At 38.8% G+C, this 19,662-nt stretch overlaps 2 protein-coding genes across 2 annotated transcripts in view; both read left to right on the forward strand.

Moving 5' to 3' along the window:
• Positions 1–8,214, forward strand: part of LOC139934842 (xanthine dehydrogenase/oxidase-like) — a 50,958-nt gene extending 42,744 nt beyond the window's left edge. Inside the window, exons 30-33 of the mRNA XM_071929250.1 lie at positions 193–373; positions 1,728–1,916; positions 2,597–2,764; positions 3,709–8,214. Of these exons, the coding sequence (XP_071785351.1) occupies positions 193–373; positions 1,728–1,916; positions 2,597–2,764; positions 3,709–3,759 (589 nt within the window). The 3' untranslated portion in view covers positions 3,760–8,214. The remainder of the gene's footprint in view (positions 1–192; positions 374–1,727; positions 1,917–2,596; positions 2,765–3,708) is intronic.
• A 1,375-nt stretch (positions 8,215–9,589) lies between these two features.
• Positions 9,590–19,400, forward strand: LOC139934385 (MTOR-associated protein MEAK7-like). Its single transcript, XM_071928599.1, has 9 exons — positions 9,590–9,763; positions 10,309–10,596; positions 11,439–11,657; positions 12,620–12,752; positions 13,604–13,737; positions 14,390–14,711; positions 15,319–15,437; positions 16,287–16,466; positions 16,834–19,400. Exons 2-9 carry the CDS (start codon positions 10,420–10,422, stop codon positions 16,987–16,989), a joined length of 1,440 nt encoding a protein of 479 aa, XP_071784700.1. The 5' UTR covers positions 9,590–9,763; positions 10,309–10,419; the 3' UTR covers positions 16,990–19,400.
• Positions 19,401–19,662: the final 262 nt, after the last annotated feature.

Consider the following 19,662-nt stretch of genomic DNA (forward strand, 5'->3'; position numbering starts at 1 on the left):
TACCCATACACCGATGTGAAAAAATATCACAGGCATGTTACTCGGGTGGGATTCGAACCCACGACCCTTGCAATTCTAGAGCAGTTCTAGAACCTTATTCTGGTAAGCATTATATTGTTGTGCTTAGTAACTTTTTGGTGCATAAGTTAAGCCCTGACGATTAACTAATCTGCTTTTTGTTTTCTGGACTAGAATTCCCGACTTACACTTCAACTGGGACACCAATAGAGGGACACTGTATCGGTACTTTGTTTTTGGCGTGGCAGTCACGGAGGTTGAGATTGACTGTTTGACTGGGTCTCATCAGGTCCTGAGAACGGATATCGTCATGGATGTAGGAGATAGTATCAATCCGGCAATTGATATTGGACAGGTATAAAAGAAGAAAATATTGACTGATTTGGAAACTAGAAAGGGGGTTCTATAGACAAATGAAAGTGTATTGATCGGGTGACATCGGGTGTACGGCAAAATACTGCCACTAGAGAAGCATTTCTACAATAATAGGTCTGCTAAGGTCAATAATTTATACTCACACATCCTGTGGCCATTGACCTACTTAGTTTCTTAGAGTTTTGTTTCTACGCATTGCACTTCATACCAGACATACTCCCACTGTTAACACTCAAAGGCACTGGACACCTTTGGTAATACCAACATCTGCATTAAATAACAAATCTGTGAAAAATTTGTACTCGATTGGTCAACAAAGTCGCAAGGGAATAATGAAAGAAGAAAAACCACCAATGTTGCACAAATGTGTGGAGTGTGTGCTTTCAGGTGCCTTCTTACTGGCTTCAAGCCTGAAGTCTTATAATATTTGAGTGAGAAATTACCTCATTCTCAAAAAAAAATTATGTTACTTCAGAGGGAGCCGATTCTCTCAATGTTTTATACTATCAACAGCTCTCCATTGCGCGTTACCAAGTAAGTTCTATATTCTAACAGTTACTTTGAGTAATTACCAATCGTGCCCAGTGCCTTTAATAATAATAATAATAACAACAACAACAACAGCAGCAGCAGCTGGATTTATATAGGGCCAAATTACCAAAGGATGCAAGGCGCTTAACAGGGAGACAGACAAAAGTAATGGGGAAACCAGAGTTGGAGAACAGGTGCGTCTTGAGACCCTTTTTGAAGGACAACACAGTCTCTGCGTTTTTAATGGGGATAGGAAAACTGTTCCATAAGCGGGATTTAGGGAAAAAGCTCTCTTACCTCTTGTTTCTGTAGATTGAAGGGGTATTGGCTGCTATGTCCTGGAGGATTACCGAATCGCTCCCTCTGGCCACCTACTGACCAAAGGCCCAGGCCTCTATAAAGATTCCAGCCATTGGTGACATCCATTAGTGTCCAGTGCCTTTAATTGTTGCCTCTTGTTTCTGTAGATTGAAGGTGGCTTTATTCAGGGGTATGGCTACTATGTCCTGGAGGATTACCGAATCGCTCCCTCTGGCCACCTACTGACCAAAGGCCCAGGCCTCTATAAAGATTCCAGCCATTGGTGACATCCATTAGTGTCCAGTGCCTTTAATTGTTGCCTCTTGTTTCTGTAGATTGAAGGTGGCTTTATTCAGGGGTATGGCTACTATGTCCTGGAGGATTACCGAATCGCTCCCTCTGGCCACCTACTGACCAAAGGCCCAGGCCTCTATAAAGATTCCAGCCATTGGTGACATCCATTAGTGTCCAGTGCCTTTAATTGTTGCCTCTTGTTTCTGTAGATTGAAGGTGGCTTTATTCAGGGGTATGGCTACTATGTCCTGGAGGATTACCGAATCGCTCCCTCTGGCCACCTGCTGACCAAAGGCCCAGGCCTCTATAAGATTCCAGCCATTGGTGACATCCCTAAAGAGTTTAATGTCAGCCTGTTGACGAGGACGCCTAACCCATTTGCAATCTGCTCCTCAAAGGTCAGTAGACTGTTGTTGATGTATAGTTGTTGCAGACGCTGGTGCATAGTTTTGTAGGACACAAAACACAATGTCCACAGATTTACATTAAACTTACCTTGTATAAATGAAGATTATGAATAGGTGAAAGCTTTCCTTAATATAGAACTTGCTGAGGTGCTGCAATAATTGAAAGACTCTGATGCTGCTCTATGTTTGAAATGGAAATTAAAGTATGACCCAAATCAGAAAACCCCACATTCTTGAAGGATCAAATTTTGAATAGCCTTAGGTATCACCACAAATCATTTAGAATACAAAATTTTCCAGGGCCCTTAAACAGCCGGAACCCCATGCCGTAAATGCTCTGCACTCACATGCTCCATCTTTGACAGATTTGCCCTCCACTAAAAGTTTGGTCTGGACCCAATTGTCCTGAAGTGCCCCCTTGTGCCCCCTACAAATATCCAAGCCTGCATGTATGCTTTTTTTTTTTTTTTTGGGGCAAGGACACCAAGGCATTTTCTCCTTGGTAGAGGCCATCCTATGAAGAAATTGTACACTATTTGTACTGGGGCATTTCAAGTGCACCAAGGCAATGACCAGGGGCATGGAGGCAATTGCCTCCGTTGCTTCCTTGAACTATCAGGCCTTTATACCTTAGTCAAATGGCTGAGAACTAGTTCTTTTGACACTTACAGGCCGTCGGTGAGCCACCTTTAATGCTGGCAGCTTCAGTCTTCTTTGCCATCAAAGACGCCATCCAGTCTGCTAGAGAAGACGCTGGCATCACAGGAGTTTTCCGTCTTGATAGCCCTACCACTGCTGAGAGAATCCGTATGGCTTGCCAGGACCAGTTCACTCAACGGGTATGAAAGGGTTTGGGTAGTTTTTGTACGACACAAAACACAAACTCCACAGATTTACTTTAAGCTTATAAAGTTTAAATATAATGATGGTAGAAATAGCTTCCCATAAAATATCACCTGCGGAGGTGCTGTATTTTCTGTTTTAAATGAGTAAAACAATTTCACAAAAAATTATTATTAGCACGTACAACAGATTTCAGAAGTATCAACAGGACAGTTTGAAAACCACTGATGTAGCAGTTATTTCAATATTTACCGACTACTGTCTCGATGATGAACAAAAAGTGCACGAGTTTCTCAAATACAAGATCTGCAAAGGGTAACTCACTATGTACATGTTGTTCATTTGGTCAAGCATGATATTCTTCCTTTATGTTGGATTTCCAATTTGTAAGCCCCTGGATAAATAACAAAAAACTGTCATCTTATAGCGTAACACATCTATTAAAGACAGTGGACACTATTGGTAATTGTCAAAGATTAGCTTTCACAGTTGGTGTATCTCAACTAATGCATAAAATAACAAACCTGAAAATTTGAGCTCAATTGGTCGTCGAAGTTGCGAGATAATAATGAAAGAAAAAAACACCATTGTCACACGAAATTGTGTGCTTTCAGCCGCTCCTCACAAGGTTTTATACTATCAACCTCTCCCCATTACTTCTAATCCAGTATGGTTTTATGATAATAATTATTTTGAGTAATGACCAATAGTGTCCACTGCCTTTAAAGCTTACGGCTGTGAAAATGTTGGTCAGCCCTTGTGCTCAAAAAGTTGTTTCTACTTTTTCCAGGGACCAAATATCATGCCTGGTGGGTATCTTTGTAACAAAAAGGGTATCCATTATTGTGAAAGTTGTAGGATAGGTTGCAAATCTCTCCTCTGAATAAAAACACAATTTCTTTTTTTCCAATCAATAATTCAACCTATTTTATCATTGCAGATCCTTACTCCCGAGCCAGGAACCTACGTGCCATTCTTTATCCGGCCATAGCTGTAGAGTATGAGATTTAAGAGATCTACCCAGGTCAAAATTCTAGTTGAACCTAGTTAAACTGTGTTTAACTGGAACTAGTTAGTTGAAAACCAGTTGATAGACTAGTTAAACACAGTGAAAACCAGTTGGTTTAATATGGAAAATGGACAGACACCAACTGGTTTATAATTTAAACGTAGTTGAACACAGTTAAACCTAGTCCAAACCAGTTGGTTGATATGTAAAATGGACGAGTTTGGTCACTATCCAGTTGAACCAGTTGACCTCAGTTAACTGGGTTCAACTGCAATTTTTACCCGGGTACTCCTTTGACTTTTACTTAGCACCATGAACTGACTATTAGCATTTCTATAACACTCATATCCGTCACTCATTGACGCTCAAGGCACTTCAGATTTCAGTATTTTCCTGCAAGGTATGTGGGACTGTGTTTTGAATTATGAGATCTACTACTTTTACGTAGCACCATGTAATGTTTTACAAAGTGCTGTGTGGCACAATATGCTGCCAATCAAACCAGGAACAATGAGGAGAACCTCTTCTCTTTTCCATAAAGTGCACTGGGTTCCTGCACGTGTGATGTACACATGAATATTGTATGTAAAAAAAAAAATAATAATCTTGCCTCAAAAATATTTTTATACTTAAATATTGATAGTCACTCTATCTGGTATTAGTTTAATCCATCTTGTCTGTTTATTGTTCTAAATTTTAGTGTTTTTTGTCTGTACTGTTTTAGTCAAGGCCAGTTTAAATTTCGCATTTGTAGGAAAATAAATTTTGTGTCTAATCCTATCTTAATTTACAAATGGAGAAAGCTCCTTGGCTGTAGGGCCATCACAGGGTTCATTTTATGGAAAACATTTATGCAGAATAGCAATGGCTGCCAATTAGTTTTGAGATGTGCCCCCTGTCGTCATATCAAAAGTTGATAAAGAATTAGACAGTGCTATCTCCATCAAATTTAAGATTTAATGTTTTCTTCCAGTAGGCTGTGTACAAATCATGCCTGCAGGAAGTCCAGGCTCTGTGGCTCTTTTGTAAACATGTGATGTCACAGGTCACATTGTCTATTATCAAAGGCACAATCCCACCACACTAACAGTTGACGGTATCTTCCTGAATACAACACTGTTCAAAATATCCATACTCTCAAACTCTAGTTTTTCTCGCAAAAAGACATTTTATTGCGATTATGCAGTCGCCTATCATCCATGTATATGTACATGTAGTGATCTAAAACACGTTGTACAATGTATAATCAGAAATAATTATCTTCATTTTGACCTACTATTTGGTTGAAGCAGGCTTGTTTGAAGCAGAACACATATTGTTAATGTATAATCGTAAATAGTTACCATTTATCTTTAATTTCATCTGCAGGGGCAGATGATTAAAAAAGTGGGAAAATTGTAGTGATCTAAAAAGGAGCCAATTGGTTTCTTTTTATAAACAAAAATGTTTTAAATATAATGAAAAACAAATAATAGAATAGAATAAAGTAAAGTAAGAATATTCGCAATATTGGTTTCACACCATAAACGAACTAGGAGGATTCCTACATAGGCTCCACATTATTACAACAATGACAAGTGGACACAAGTCGTTAATGATCATAGCCCGGAGAAAAGCCTTTATTCTGAGCTCAGCTCCATAAACTTCTTAAATTTTCTTCAGTCCTCATAATGTATATGACGAATATAAGTATACATGAAATACATGTGCTTACAATATATTATAATATATTATGTAATTATGTTTATCTTTAAAGGCACTGGACACTTTTGGTAATTGTCCAAGACCAGTATTCTCACTTGGTGCATCTCAACACATGCACAAAACAATAAACCTGTGAAAATTTGAACTCACTTGGTCGTCGAAGTTGTGAGATAATAATGAAAGAAAGAACACCCTTGTCACACGAAGTTGTGTGCTTTCAGATGCTTGATTTTGGGACCTCAAATTCTAAACTTGAGGTCTTGAAATCAAATTCGTGGAAAATTACTTCTTTCTTAAAAACTATGTTACTTCAGAGGAAGCCGTTTCTCACAATGTTTTTTACTATCAATGGCTCTCCATTGCTTGTTACCAAGTAAGTTTTTATGCTTAAAATTATTTTGAGTAATTCCAATAGTGTCCACACTGACTTTAACTGTACAACAGTTTAGAATAGAACTAGATATATAGAACAGGTGGTTACTGTGATCCTTTGTCTGTTTTGTTGACCTCACTATTATTTCTTTGAGAAAACCATGCAATATATTTTTTTCTAAAAACAATGCAGAATTTATTTCTGCTAATGAAAGAGATAAACATGTTATTTTAAGGACTTCTCAGGTTAAATGTACTGTGCATTATCGCCATTTTCATTTTATATCATGAATTTATTCTGTTTGCTGATCTAACCCATTTAATAACTTTTTTTCAACTGCTTTGTGTTATGAATTTTCTAGCATGTTTTAACCTTTTAATAGTTATTTCCAAAGGCTACATATATATAGCGCCTATATATACATATATTTTGGTAAGAAGGCTCTAAACGGTGCTCAAGAGAAAGCTTTGACAGGTTTCTTAAAATTTATGTAAATTAATTTAAGAAGATATACATAAGCATAGAGAAGGTACACAGGTGGGGGGGATTAAATGACTTCCATTCTACCTCCAACACATGTTATTAGCCTATGAACACAAATAGATACAGTTAAAACCTGAGAAATTGCATGAAATATTTCTTTAAAGGGAAGGTACAAGTTTGGTAATTGTCAAAGACCAGTCTTCTCACTTGGTGTATCCCATCATAACCATAAAATAACAAGCCTGTGAAAATTGGGGCTCAATTGGTCATCGAGAAAATGATGAAAGAACGAACACTTGAATTTGTCTTCTTTCAGATAAGAAGAAAAGACTTCTAGCTAGAAGTCTTTTATTATTTTGGTGAGAAATAACCTCTTTCTCAAAAACTATGTTACTTCAGAGGGAGTCATTTCCCACAATGTTTTATACTATCAACAGCTCTCCAATGCTCGTTACCAAGTCAGTTTTTAAGTTAACATTTGTTTTGAGTAACTACCAAACGTGTACCTTCCCTTCAAAAAGTGCATTGTGGCCCACGTACTAATTAAGGAAACTCCATTGTGGCCACGTACTAGTTAAGGAAACTCACCGGCATAATATTACTTGGGTGAGATTCAAACCCACAACCTTTGCAATTCTAAAGTAAAATCCTAATAGGATTTGAACTGCCCTTAGCTACCGGCAATCTCAGTGGTCTAGTTGGTAAGACACTGCTCTAGAATTGCAAAGGTCGTGGGTTCAAATTCCATCCAAGTAACAATGCGTGCCATTTTTTTTTCACAGAGCTCGGAAAAATTACGGAGTATATATATTCAGTGCTAACACACATCGGTGTATATGGGTAAATCCAAAACTTGTAGTTTATAATTTAATTATTTTATGTTGAACATGTGGAAGCTGAGATCCAATGTGTATAGTATGTGTATTTACATGTCCACAGTATATTTCTTTGTGAAAAAACATGCAATAATTTTATACTGTTTTAAAAAAAAACCATTCTTCTATAAAAAACAGCGCAGAATTTTCCTGAGTATTTATTTGAAAGTAAAGAACAGATATTATTCTACCGTCTTCCAAAGTGCACATAGAGATATACAGGCAGCATGTGAATACATGCTTCGCTTATTCTTTGACTCCCAATTGGTGCAACCAACATTTAGCGATAACGCTGAATTCCATTGTAGAATAAAAACGGGCAACAAAACTTAAATTTATTTATCAAAATTATAATAAGTGACTGTTTTATAATAATATTATGCACTATTATCTCTCCTTTCATGGCAGTACTGTTTCATGGTGAGTTATACTTTATGTAAAAGTTGGTACAATAAATTGTATAATCCTTGAGCTTGAAAATTAAAGCTATTTATTACTTTTGTTTTACGCTTGTAAACTTAATTAGGAAAAATTAAGTAAATATTCTAATGCTGTAGTTTTGGCATGTCAACAAAACTTATTAAAAAAAAAAAAAAAAACTCCCTCCCTCCACCATCCGCAAAAAAAGGACGATTAACAAAAAAATATGTGGCTTAAGTTTCGGTCTATGATGATGATAGTAGAAAACTAATAAATTCCCAATGGAGTTTATCGCTCAGAAGTGAGCGTTTTATTCAATGTCATTCAAAATGTGTATTTTCTTATGACCCTTACCTTATGGCTGATCGATCTCAAACTTTTACAAGTTTGTTAATGGCAGTTAACTGCCAGCAACTGTTTTGTTAGCAAAATACCAATCATTCTGTAAAATGCCTTTAACAGCAATTAAAAATCAACATTAAACACTCAGGATCCTGAATAATTGTATAAAAATGCTGACTCGCACAAATTTATAATAATTGAGCTTGATGGAATTCTTGTTCTGAATTCAGACTTTTAAAAGTCTACATGTACCTGATGGTAATAAAAATTGATGTACTTTTCTCCAAATTAAGTAAAGAAAGTGTCAAATATTTTATTAGATCGACCGGGACTTCTGACAGCGCTGATGAGTAGACTGTTCCCAAAAGCTCCTTGGAATCATAACTCCAAAGGGTTATATCAAAGCGTGGAATTGCTATCATTCAATAATATACAACCTCCACAGATCTGGATCCCAGTTTCAGACTTGTTTGTCAGCCATCTTCTATTGTTCTTGGTTTATGCCATCCTCAATGTCCACTCACCTGGTCAATGAGTGCCTTTTACTACGCCTTGGTGGAAGTTACTCTGTTTCCAAGAATGTGTTTTAGTTTTGTCACTGTCTGTTCGCATTTTGGGGTTTTTCTATAGAGCAAATTTAGTGTTAAGTCCCAAATGGCTGGAAGTTGATGTCACCGGCCATTCCTGGAGTAGGGTACACAACCACCGGCGAGCATCTTTCCACACGCAATTTCGGCATTCAAGTTCACCGACAAGTGGCATCTGTTACTCTTCTTCTACCTAGTACAATACGCACAGGGGTAGATATAAGGCCAAACATTGGCTCTCCTTCTTAGCAAATCTTCTATGTTATCCCTGCTGCAGTGTGGCCCTATTTGTGATGCGTGAGACTGTTGGTTAGAAGCACGTGGACACTAAAAGTTTGAAACCTTTCCTACAAATGGCTCTCCCAACTACACGTTCAATAATGGCTCCCCCAACTAAACTTTCAATCATGGCAACGTGTAGTTGGGGGAGCCATATTGAACGGAAAGTGTAATTTAGTTTGGTGCGCGGACACATAATTATTGAGCATAGTTTTGGCACGGTTTTGGGTACTCCTAGAACTATTTCGGTTTCGTCCGGCTATCGTCTCCCGTTACGGGAGACGATAGCCGGACGAAACCGAAATAGTTCTAGGACACGGGAGACGATAGCCGGACGAAACCGAAATAGTTCTAGGACGGGAGACGATAGCCGAACGAAACCGAAATAGTTCTAGGAGTAGGTTTTGGGTAGCCATATTGAAGTTCTATTCTTAGTTTTTGTCTTCTTATTATGGATCCCCATTTTTTTAAGGATTGTATCAATGTTGAGGCGGCGAGAGTGCTTTGATCAGGTTATTCATTGGCTTGTCAATTATTAGTTCCAATTATCTTTTGCCATTTTGCATCTGCGTGCATGACCATAGAAATAAAATCTGGAGCAACATTATGATTTTGCGCGCACGATCAAATTGTTGTGCGCGAATTTGAAATAAGGACAACTTCAAAGATTGCGCCCAACCAGATGTTGTTGACTGTGGTCGTCGACAGTCAGTCATCAGTCTAATCGGCCTCGACCCTCGCATGCAGCAGTCAGGTGATCGAAAGCGATAGTCGTTGACCTTGGTTGGTTTTGAGCGTTTGGCCTAGCTGCATAATATAATATTTTCATTAAAAAACAAATCGAAGGCAGAAACTAGAAGTAAACAAACAGACACGCTGACACTGTGACAGCGGGAAGGCGTTCTGTCTATAATTATTAATTGGTAAGTCATCACGAATGGTTTCTTTGGATTGGAAAGATGGTTATTGTTTTCATCCTTACCTTTTTTACTCATCAGGATTCATGGGACATGGAGGTATAACTATTTCTACCTCCATGCTAGTTAAGATGGATTATTTCATAACGAGGGTGGCAGGATTCAGAGATATTTTTCCGCTAGCACAAGCAAAAGTTTCCTACTACCCCATCCATGAAATACGTAGGCAGTGAATTTTGGCTTGTGTGCTTGTGTACTCGAACTTACATTGTACTAGGCATTCTCGCTTATACACAGCTAGCACAGAAATTTGACGCTTGCACGTAAGCAGAGAATAGTGATCGTAAGCGCAGAATTCAGCAGTAAGCAGAGCCATGAAATTGGGCCCAGTTTGGTGCAACCCCCTACCTAGCATTAAGCAAGTATAACCCCCCCCCCCCAAAAAAAAAAACAAAAACGAAAAAACAAACATTAAAACATTCAATTTAATAACCGTGTTTCCAATGGGTTCATACAAACTATTTAATCGTAAATGTACATTTTGTTTTCAGGTATAGTTGAACATAAAAAGATTTGAATTCACCAACAAAAGGCACCAGGTAATAAACGCCTTTTTATATTTGGAAGAACATTGAAGCGAAGTAGTCCGGCCTCGCAACAGCATGGGACAGTCCCCCAGCTCATCAGCCAAAGACCAGGAAGTGACGAAAGGGACACAAGGGAAGGGATCTTTATCAAGTCTCCTCTCGGAGCACGAAGTTGAAGAGCTCAACCAAACGTTCAGGAAAATATGTCAACCTAACAAAGTGGAGGATGGTTTCACACTACCACAGCTTCAGGTAATTAGGAAACACACACCACAAACTTGCATTACTTTATTTCATGTTGCAGGCAGATGGCATCTATAATTTGTGATGGCACTCTGGATAGTTTGTCTATAGACGATGTGACCTCTGACATCACTCGAAAACCATAACACGATTCGTGCGCATACCGCTGGGCAAAACCTTTTGCAGCCAGCTAGAAAGTGTATGCAATTTTACCATGACTACGTGTATTTTTGCCCATCGAAACATGACGTATAACTTAACTTAAATGCATGTCTACAGTGTTTTGTCAACAGAGGGCGGTTTGAATGGAAACATAGGTCACAACGTCTATAGTTTTTTTGATTCTAGCAAAGTTCTCCTTAAAAGGCATTGTTAAAGGAACACATTGCCTTGGATGGGACGAGTTGGTTTGTTATGAAATGCATATGGTTGGAAAGATGTTTTAAATGCATTGTCAAATGTCCACTCGGGACCAGTCAAAGTTCAACGAAATGGCACAGTGATCAGGTAAAAATGTTGAAGCGCTGTGAGCGTCACTGAATGAGGGACCTGAGCGCTACTTAGGAAGCCCTTATCAGGCATGTATGTTTCATTTTTGAAAGGGCAATGGCACCAAGGCATTTTCTCCTTGGTAAAGGGCACCATATGAGGAAATTATTAACTGGAGCATTTCAAGGGCACCGTGGCAATGACCAGGGAGCATGGAAGAAATCTACTTTGTTGCATTGGTGAAGGGTCTGCTCGATTGATCCATTTTTATTACTCAGAGTTCATGTCGTGGCTGAGCTGTGTTGGGCACTAAGGGTCTTTTAGCACTTCTTATCATTGTATAATGTTTTCTCCACTTACAGGGCTTCATCGGAGGAAAGCTCCCGTCCTCCATCGTTCTACAACTCCACAAAGAGATGAAGGTCAAAAATATACCAGACGAGATCAAAATATCTCGGAACGCGTTTGTCATGACGATGGGTTGTTTGATGAACGGGACTGTGGATCAACAGAGTGGATTGATGTTTTCGCTGTTTGCTGACGAGGGCACGAACGCTGTGTCTGTCGGTCATCTGTCAAAGGTAAGGGGTCGTGATTGATTCTTTTTGTTTGAGGGAGTGGAGGGGGTTTCACTAGTTTTTATATATGCCAATATTTTGTTATTACTGAGTAGTTATTAATTAAGTATTTTCATATAACTAAGCCTGGGCGACTTGTGTCGAAGTCAAGACTATTGATTGCTTCGTCGATTTGCGACTACTCGGTTAAAGAGAAGGTACACGTTTGGTAATTACTCAAAACAAATATTAACTTAAAAACTGACTTGGTAACAAACATTGGAGAGCTGTTGATAGTATAAAACATTGTCAGAAATGGTTCCCTTCGAAGTAGCATAGATTTTGAAATAGAGATAAGTTCTCACTAAAATAATAAAAGACTTCTAGCTAGAAGTGTTTTATTCTGTCTGAAAGCACACACATTCGTCCAACAAGGGTGCTTTTTCTTTCATAATTTTCTCCCAACTCCGACGACCAATTGAGCTCAAATTGTCACAGTGAGCAGACTGGTCTTTGACATACCAATAGTGTACCTTCCCTTTAATCGTGCCACCACGACTACTGTAAAAATAGCCACAACTTCTTGCTCGGTGAACCAACTGTGTTGCTCACGACTATTCACAGCAACATAATTTACTTACAAAACACAATCAGACATCAGTGACACAATCCTTTAATCCTTTCACCAAAATGATTTGCGACTAGTGTCGAGTCGTAAACTTCACCAGTCACTAAGACTTACACAAAACTTTGGTATAGCATATGGTCATGGTGGAAAACTTCTTGTGAAATTGTGTTGCCGGAAATGCTTTAGCTTAAAACAATTATTTTAAAGTTCTCTTGCATGAAATTTCCTGAAAAAATTCCCCCATATGGTGGTATAGTTGCAATGTGACTTATGTGTTTATGGTCTTGCACCAAAACTACCCATCAGGCACGCTACAACCTAAATAATTATGTTAAGTCTTTTTTTGTTACCACCAAAGCTCATAGGCTCCTTGCTACAATCTTATGAAGAGGCGTTAAAAACCTGTAATCAAATGAAGAATTGGGACTTAGTCTGCACACCGGAATCCAACAAGAACTTCATCGACCTGGTCATGAGGATGTTTAGTGCTGGTAAGAGTTGTTGAGTCTTTCAGTTTCTTCCCTCTCACTCCTTTAAGGATTTGGGTACTTCTTGTAACACAAAACACAATGTCCATAGATTAACATTAAACTTACACCGTTTAAAAAAAATAATAGTAGAAAGCCGACCTTAAAATATTACTTGCTGAGGTGCTGTAGTTTTTGAGATATGAGTAAAACTAAAATAACTTTTTTCTCACTGAGACAAAAATTATTTTCGTGACTTGTGTGACTTTAATGTAAATCTTTGTGTTTTGTGTCCAACAAAAAGTACCCAGAGCCTTTGAAGGCACTAGACACTATTGCTCAAAAGAATTGTTAGCGTAAATACTTACTCGGTAACGAGCAATGGGAAGCTGTTGATAGTATAAAGCATTGTGAGCATTATCTGAGAAAGAGGTAATTTCTCAATCAAATAATATAAGACTTCAGGCCTGAAGCCTTTGTTAGGCATCTGAAAGCACACAAACTTGTGCAACAGGGGTGTTTTTTCTTTCATTATTCTCTGGCAACTTTGGGTGCGTTCGTATAACTTCCCTGGGTCATCCCCGGTCTGCCCCGGTGCGTTCAAATAGCTTTTGACGTCCTTTCAGGGGCTCACTCAGGTCAGCCCCAGTGCCCTGCTTGTGGAGTGGGTCACTTGGGGGCTGCCCCCAGGTAAACGACGTCACAACGAGAGCGGTGAGTGGTCGTTCGTTTAGCTCTTGTCAGGGGCTCACCCGAGTGAGCACCGCAGGGTAGACCCAGGGAAGCTAAACGAACGCACCCATTGATTATCAACTGAGTCCAAATGTTCACAGATTTGTTATTTTATGCCTCACTTTCCAATGTACATTTGTTAGGAGGAAAGACAACGGGCTCACCAGTGAGTAAGGAGGAGTTTGAGCGTTGGCTTCAACAGACTCCACTCATGCAGAAAGTCTTCACGGCTGTGTTTCATCTCTGCTTTGTTGACACTTCTAAAACGCCTGCTGCTGTAAGTTCACTGCCATTACGTTCATTGCCATACTTGGGCAAATATTTCTAAATATAAGCTTTAAAAAATCTTGCTAAGAAAAGAACAAACTTGCTAAGTAAAAACAGGTTATCAGCTGAAATTTTGATAAAGGTTTGATTGTCGTGATGTGTACCCCGATGAATTTATTGCTTTGTGTTGAAATTCTGGATTTTAAGGTACTGGCAATTTTGGTATTGGTAATTGTCAAAGACCAGTATTCTCACTTAGTGTATCCAAAGGTTTTTTTTTTTTTTTTTTTAACAACTGCAAGTGAAATTTCTTCTTTTTACATTTTGGGTTAAACAAAGACAAATTTACCTGTGTGGGACTTGAACCTTGAAAGGGATCACCTTATTTAGGATGCTACTTTTTATCAAGTAATAAACCATTAGGGAAACTGACTTGGTAACAGTTTTCAAAATTATTAGGGGTTTGAACTTGGGTCGTGTCCGATTTGGCGGCTACAGCTACAGCTACCGATACAGGTTGGATTTCCGCGTCATCATGCGGTAGGGTATTGGACGTCTTTATAGCAATACCCTTTGCAACAGCTGTGTGGTCGTAGCTGTAGTCGCCAATTTTGATACGGCCTGATATTCTTATCCTCCCTGATATTTTTATCCTCCCACAGGCGGCATCATCTGATGACTGCTCAGACTCGTCTGTTCTTTTCCACATGCCGTGCTTACCGGCCTGCCTGGATATTGACTGGCGTCGAGTACGCAGTCAGCTCCACATTCCTACCCTACTCATTCTCAACCATCATCTACCCCGGCACCTTCAAGACCAGTGGCGTTTCTGTTTCTCGTCCAACCTCCACGGCGCTAGCTTTGCCACGTTGCTGTCGCATATTAAGAACAAAGGTCCTACGGTTGTGCTGGTGCGGGACACAGACGGGAACGTCTTTGGTGGTTTCGCGTCACAGAGTTGGGAACTTGGCCCCAGTTTTGTCGGTAGGTTTATCAATCAGAGCTTCAAAAGATTAAATAGACACGCTGCCTTTGATTGAGCGATTTGGGACCCTGAGTCAGCTCTGAACATGTGTAAGGACTCCAGACATCTTAATCCCTTTTATTGTCGATAAGCGGATTAACCTGACACTAATCCCAGTACAGTGTCAGCAATCTTTATTACATAATTGTTAACAGTTACTGCTCTTTAGTACAATGACTCGCTCAGTCACTAAGTACCACTTACATTTGAATTCCTCAGACTATAGAGACAGTTTACTATGTCAAATGGTTTAGCTTTTGTGTAGCAACCTCCAGATGAACAAAGATTGGTACCATTGTGCCATATACATCCATTAAGAATTGTGTAAGGGTGTTCACCGTCTCTTACTTAACTAAAGCAAAAGCTTGCCCCGCGAATCATGTGACATAGCAACTGTTTCGATTGTCTTAGGAATTCAAATTAAAGTGGTTACATGTGATCAAGCACCATTTTGTACAAGAAAATATTCAAATCTAACATGCAAATAGTTTATTAGCATTTGTAAACTTCCTTTTTTAAAGATTTTATAGAAGGTTTTTTTTGCATTTTGTCCTTGTGGTATGTCAGGTTCGAGCAGCTGCTTCTTGTTCAGTCTGGCACCCAAGGTCGGTGTCCATGAACCCAGCGGGCAGAATGAGCACTACATGTATCTCAACATTGACCAACAGACACTGCCCAATGGTCTGGTAAGACATAAATTAGAGATTTTTTTGGGACTCTAGAGGGCAGCAGACATGATCTCTAGGCAGTAATGTAAAATGGTGTTTGCAGATGTATGGGGTTGGATTTAACTGGAGATTGGATGGTTAAAAAAGATTAATGAGCGGGGATTTGATTTCTCTGTTTTGAACTGGAAACTCGGGTGTTTGTTCTTTAAAACCCTCAGCCCCCCCAAAGAAACAATAATTAGAAAAAATATATATATTATTATTATTATTTGTTTATTTTTATTTATTTTTTGTTTATATTATATTTGATAACTTAGATCAAATTCATAAGAAAATGGCGATAAAACCAAATAGAACCCCCAGATTGCAGAGTAGGGCTTGCAAAACCAAAGCTAAATGTATGTATAAGCAGGCTTTGAACCTTGTAAGCTTTGGCGCTGGCAAGCTTTCACGAAATTCATAGCTATTAGTAACAGGGCGTAATCTATTTTTCAACGCACGTGTGCCCCCATTTCTAAGCGTGTGCACGCGTACACACAACCAACGCGCATCAAACATTCTTCACAAAATTTTTGGAAAAAAATCCTTTGAACCTCGAGTCAAAGTGTCTATGATTGTATTTTTGTTACGTTTTTTAACAAAAGGGCATTTATGAATGGGAAAAAAAGAGTACTGACTCGTTCTTAAGCAGCCGTTTAAAACCTCGGAGGAGCGTTGCCGTGCGGAAAAAGGCGCCTTCGGCTCGGATCTTTATCACACGGCAACGAACTTGCCGTTCAAGAACTCGTCGCTACCCTTTTACAGTAGAATTCATTGGCAGTGGGCTTTTAATCACTTCTGGATTTTTGTGGGTTTTTTTCTATACAGGGTATGGGCGGCCAGTTTGACTACTTTGGACTGTGGATAAATCAGGAGTTTGGTGAAGGGCATAGCCGTGCCAGACCTAAATGCACCACGTATGACAGCCCTCAATTATCATCCAAGGAGGACTTCACGATTGATACAGTTGAAGTGTGGGCTGTTGGTCCACTGCCAAAGAAACCACAGGTAAGGTTGGGTTGTTTGTTTGTTCGTTGGGTGGTTGTTTTGTTGGGGTGTTGGTTGTTTGGTTTGTTGGTTTCTGTGGTGGGGGCCTTCTGTCTGCCGCTGTTCTTCGCTATAAAGCCGGGTTCATACTTCCTGTGAATGCTTCATGCTAAGGGGATAGATTGTTATGTCACCAAAATTCGCTAGGCTTTAACTTAAGTATGGTTGAGTTTGGTGGATCTCTCTTAAACCATTGTTATGATTCATCAGTTTGTTGGCTTGTTTCTGTTTTGGACTCTGTCTGTCCACCGGTCTTTACTATAAGTATTGTCGAGTTTGTGATGTGGCTAGGAAATTTATTTAAATTATTTGTTTCCCTTCTTCCCAGGAGGAGGACGAAGATGAAAAGAAGAGTGTGCTGGATAAGAACCCGGAGGCTCAGGCTCTACTTGAGCTGATCGGAAAAGAGAGAAAGAGTGAAGGGCTCAGAGAAGAGGATCCCACTGCCGACATTCCAGCCATCCACGAAATGCCGACCAGATAGAGGGCGCTTTGTGTCTCAGCTCTCTGTCTTGTTTTCCTCAGTGTGATCTGTAATCTCAAACGCTTTTTTATACATAACCATTTCTCATTCCTTAGGTGTAAGGCATTTCGGATGTTTCAACTCCAAAAAATAGCAGTTATAGTTTGTTTTATTTTACTGTCATTGGAAAGATCAGATCTTTCTCTTTCCAATGTTGTAAGCTTAGGGTATGGAGGGTGATCATGGACAAATTTACAACTTTATTACAAGTAGCCTGTGTGCCCAGACTTGAATGTTTTTTTGTGTTTTTTTTGTGAGCTTGGTCGACTAAAGTCACCATTTGTTAAGTAAGAAGTGTTTATGAGTGCAGTATGGTATGTAAAACCATTTGGTCCCATGTATGTGTAATGCACATAAAATAATCAATTTACACTATAAGGGGGTTTGCCCCAATATTTCTTGAAGTGGCTGCTGGTAGCACAGCAACACCTTTCAAGCCATAATACAAGAGGTGCAACACAAAAAGCTGTCCTAAGTAATCCAAAAGAAATGTGTATACACAAAATATGTGAAGCACTTTGAGACGCCATAGATAGAGCACTATATGAAAACTAGTAATTACTGGTATTTTTTTTAAACTTCAATTGAAGACTTTTGAACGACAGGTGGCAGCAGACTTACCAGGTATAAGTCCAATGTTTACATAGTTCTGAGCATGCGCTTTTCCGAGAACAATAGATTTTACCTGGTAAGTCTGCTGCCACCAAGCGTCCTTGGAGTCCCCATTGCTATTTCTTTGACATTGACAGTATTTTAGGTTGAAGTATTTCTCAGGAAGATTGCTACTGTTGTAAGCTTAATCATCAGTGAGTTTTCAGAGTAAATATAATGGACCGATCCATTAGGCTCTGCCCACGACTCACGTGTGAGCAAGAACACGTGGGGTTCTCCAATGCCTTTCTGCACAACTCTGCCGTACGTGCCAAGATACGCGCACGTATGTCGGACCTTATTTGTCGGACCTTCGTTGCGTTGTGATTTGTCAATGGGGCGGAGCTCAGTGGATCGGTCTATTCCTTTCTAACTCATTTTGCTTGATTGCACCACATAACATGTTTGCGTTGCCCATCTTATTTTGTTTATCGGAACAGGTTCTTTTCGACTCTTTATGGTTGATATCCTTCTTATGCTTTTCTTTATTAAGGCAGTGGACACTATTGGTAATTACTCCAAATAATTATTAGCAGTGAACCTTTCTTGGTAAAGAGTAATGGAGAGCTGTTGATAGTATAAAACATTGTGAAAACGGCTCCCTCTGAAGTAACGTAGTTTCTGAGAAAGAAGTAATTTCTTACTGAAAGTTTTGAATTTGATTTTGAGACCTCAGAATTAGATTTTGAGGTCTCGAAATCAAGCTCATGAAAGCACAAAACTTGTGCAACAAGGGCATTTTTTCTTACATTATTCTCTCGCAACTTCGACGACCAATTGAGCTCAAATTTTCATAGGTTTGTTATTCTATGCATATGTTGAGATAAACTAAGTGAGAAGACTGGTCATTGACAATTACCAATAGTGTCCAGTGTCTTTAAGGTATTTTCAATATTAATTTGGTTTTAAACTGTTGTGAGTTAGCACTGTGAACTCATTACTTTCCCAAGTTTTGTGGTAACAAATTACAGGCAAATTACTTGAGGTGGGATTCAAACCCACAACTTTTGCATTCTAGAACAGTGTCTAATAACCAACTAGGCCACCAATTGCCCGGTAGTTAGAGGCAGTTTGAATCCTGTGTATAAATTTAGTATAAATTTAGTAATAATTTAATAGTTTATTGAATTGTTTTTTTTGATAATTTATTTTTTGCCCTACAACTCTAACTAGTTTGACTTGTATCATTGTTGAAGGTTGTCCAAATTTCATTTTTGTGGGAAGATGTAAAATTATATATATTTTTGTATGTACTCAATAATTGCACTTATCAAATAAATGTAATGTCTTTAAGATTTATTATCAGGTTAATGAGTGTACATGTATTTGCTTAGCAAAAATTAGCAATGTACTATGCGAGGCATTTTTGGGTCTTGATCTATCTGATTGATGTAAGACAATCGGAAGCGTTGGTTTCGTGTATCCTGCTTCCAACAGTGCCTATAGATGGGTGAAGAAACCATTTTGTCCTTTTTGGAATAGGAAGGACTTTAAAACTGTTTGTAGACATTCTTCTAAGTTGGTTTTAGATTAGAAAACCAGTTAAAGAGACTGTTTTTATTAGAGAAAATTTATCCTATATATTTATCTTTTAACAAATTTGCTTTGTTCATTTTTTGTTGGATACTGTTTTCCATTTTGACAGATCTATTAATCTATACATTTTGAAATCTGTCTATTCTTGATATTCTTGAAGAAAAGTAAACAAGTATTGATAATTACTCACTGAAAAAGGGTTTGATTTATTGCAGTTTTATCGCTGATAAGTGTAGTGTGTGCCCCCCTCCCCCACCCCCGCAACTTGTTTTGGTTTAAATAAATGGGCAACCGCCTTAAAGCCATTGGACACTTTCGGTAAACAGTTTTGTCCGAAGGCCCACACTTCGTGTATTACAACTTATATATAAAATAACAAACCTGTGAAAATTTAGGCTCAATAGGTCATTGGAGTCGGGAGAAAATAATGGGAAAACCCACCCTTGT

Source organism: Asterias amurensis, chromosome 3 (assembly GCF_032118995.1).
Source record: "Asterias amurensis chromosome 3, ASM3211899v1".
In the NCBI taxonomy this organism is placed as follows: domain Eukaryota; kingdom Metazoa; phylum Echinodermata; class Asteroidea; order Forcipulatida; family Asteriidae; genus Asterias; species Asterias amurensis.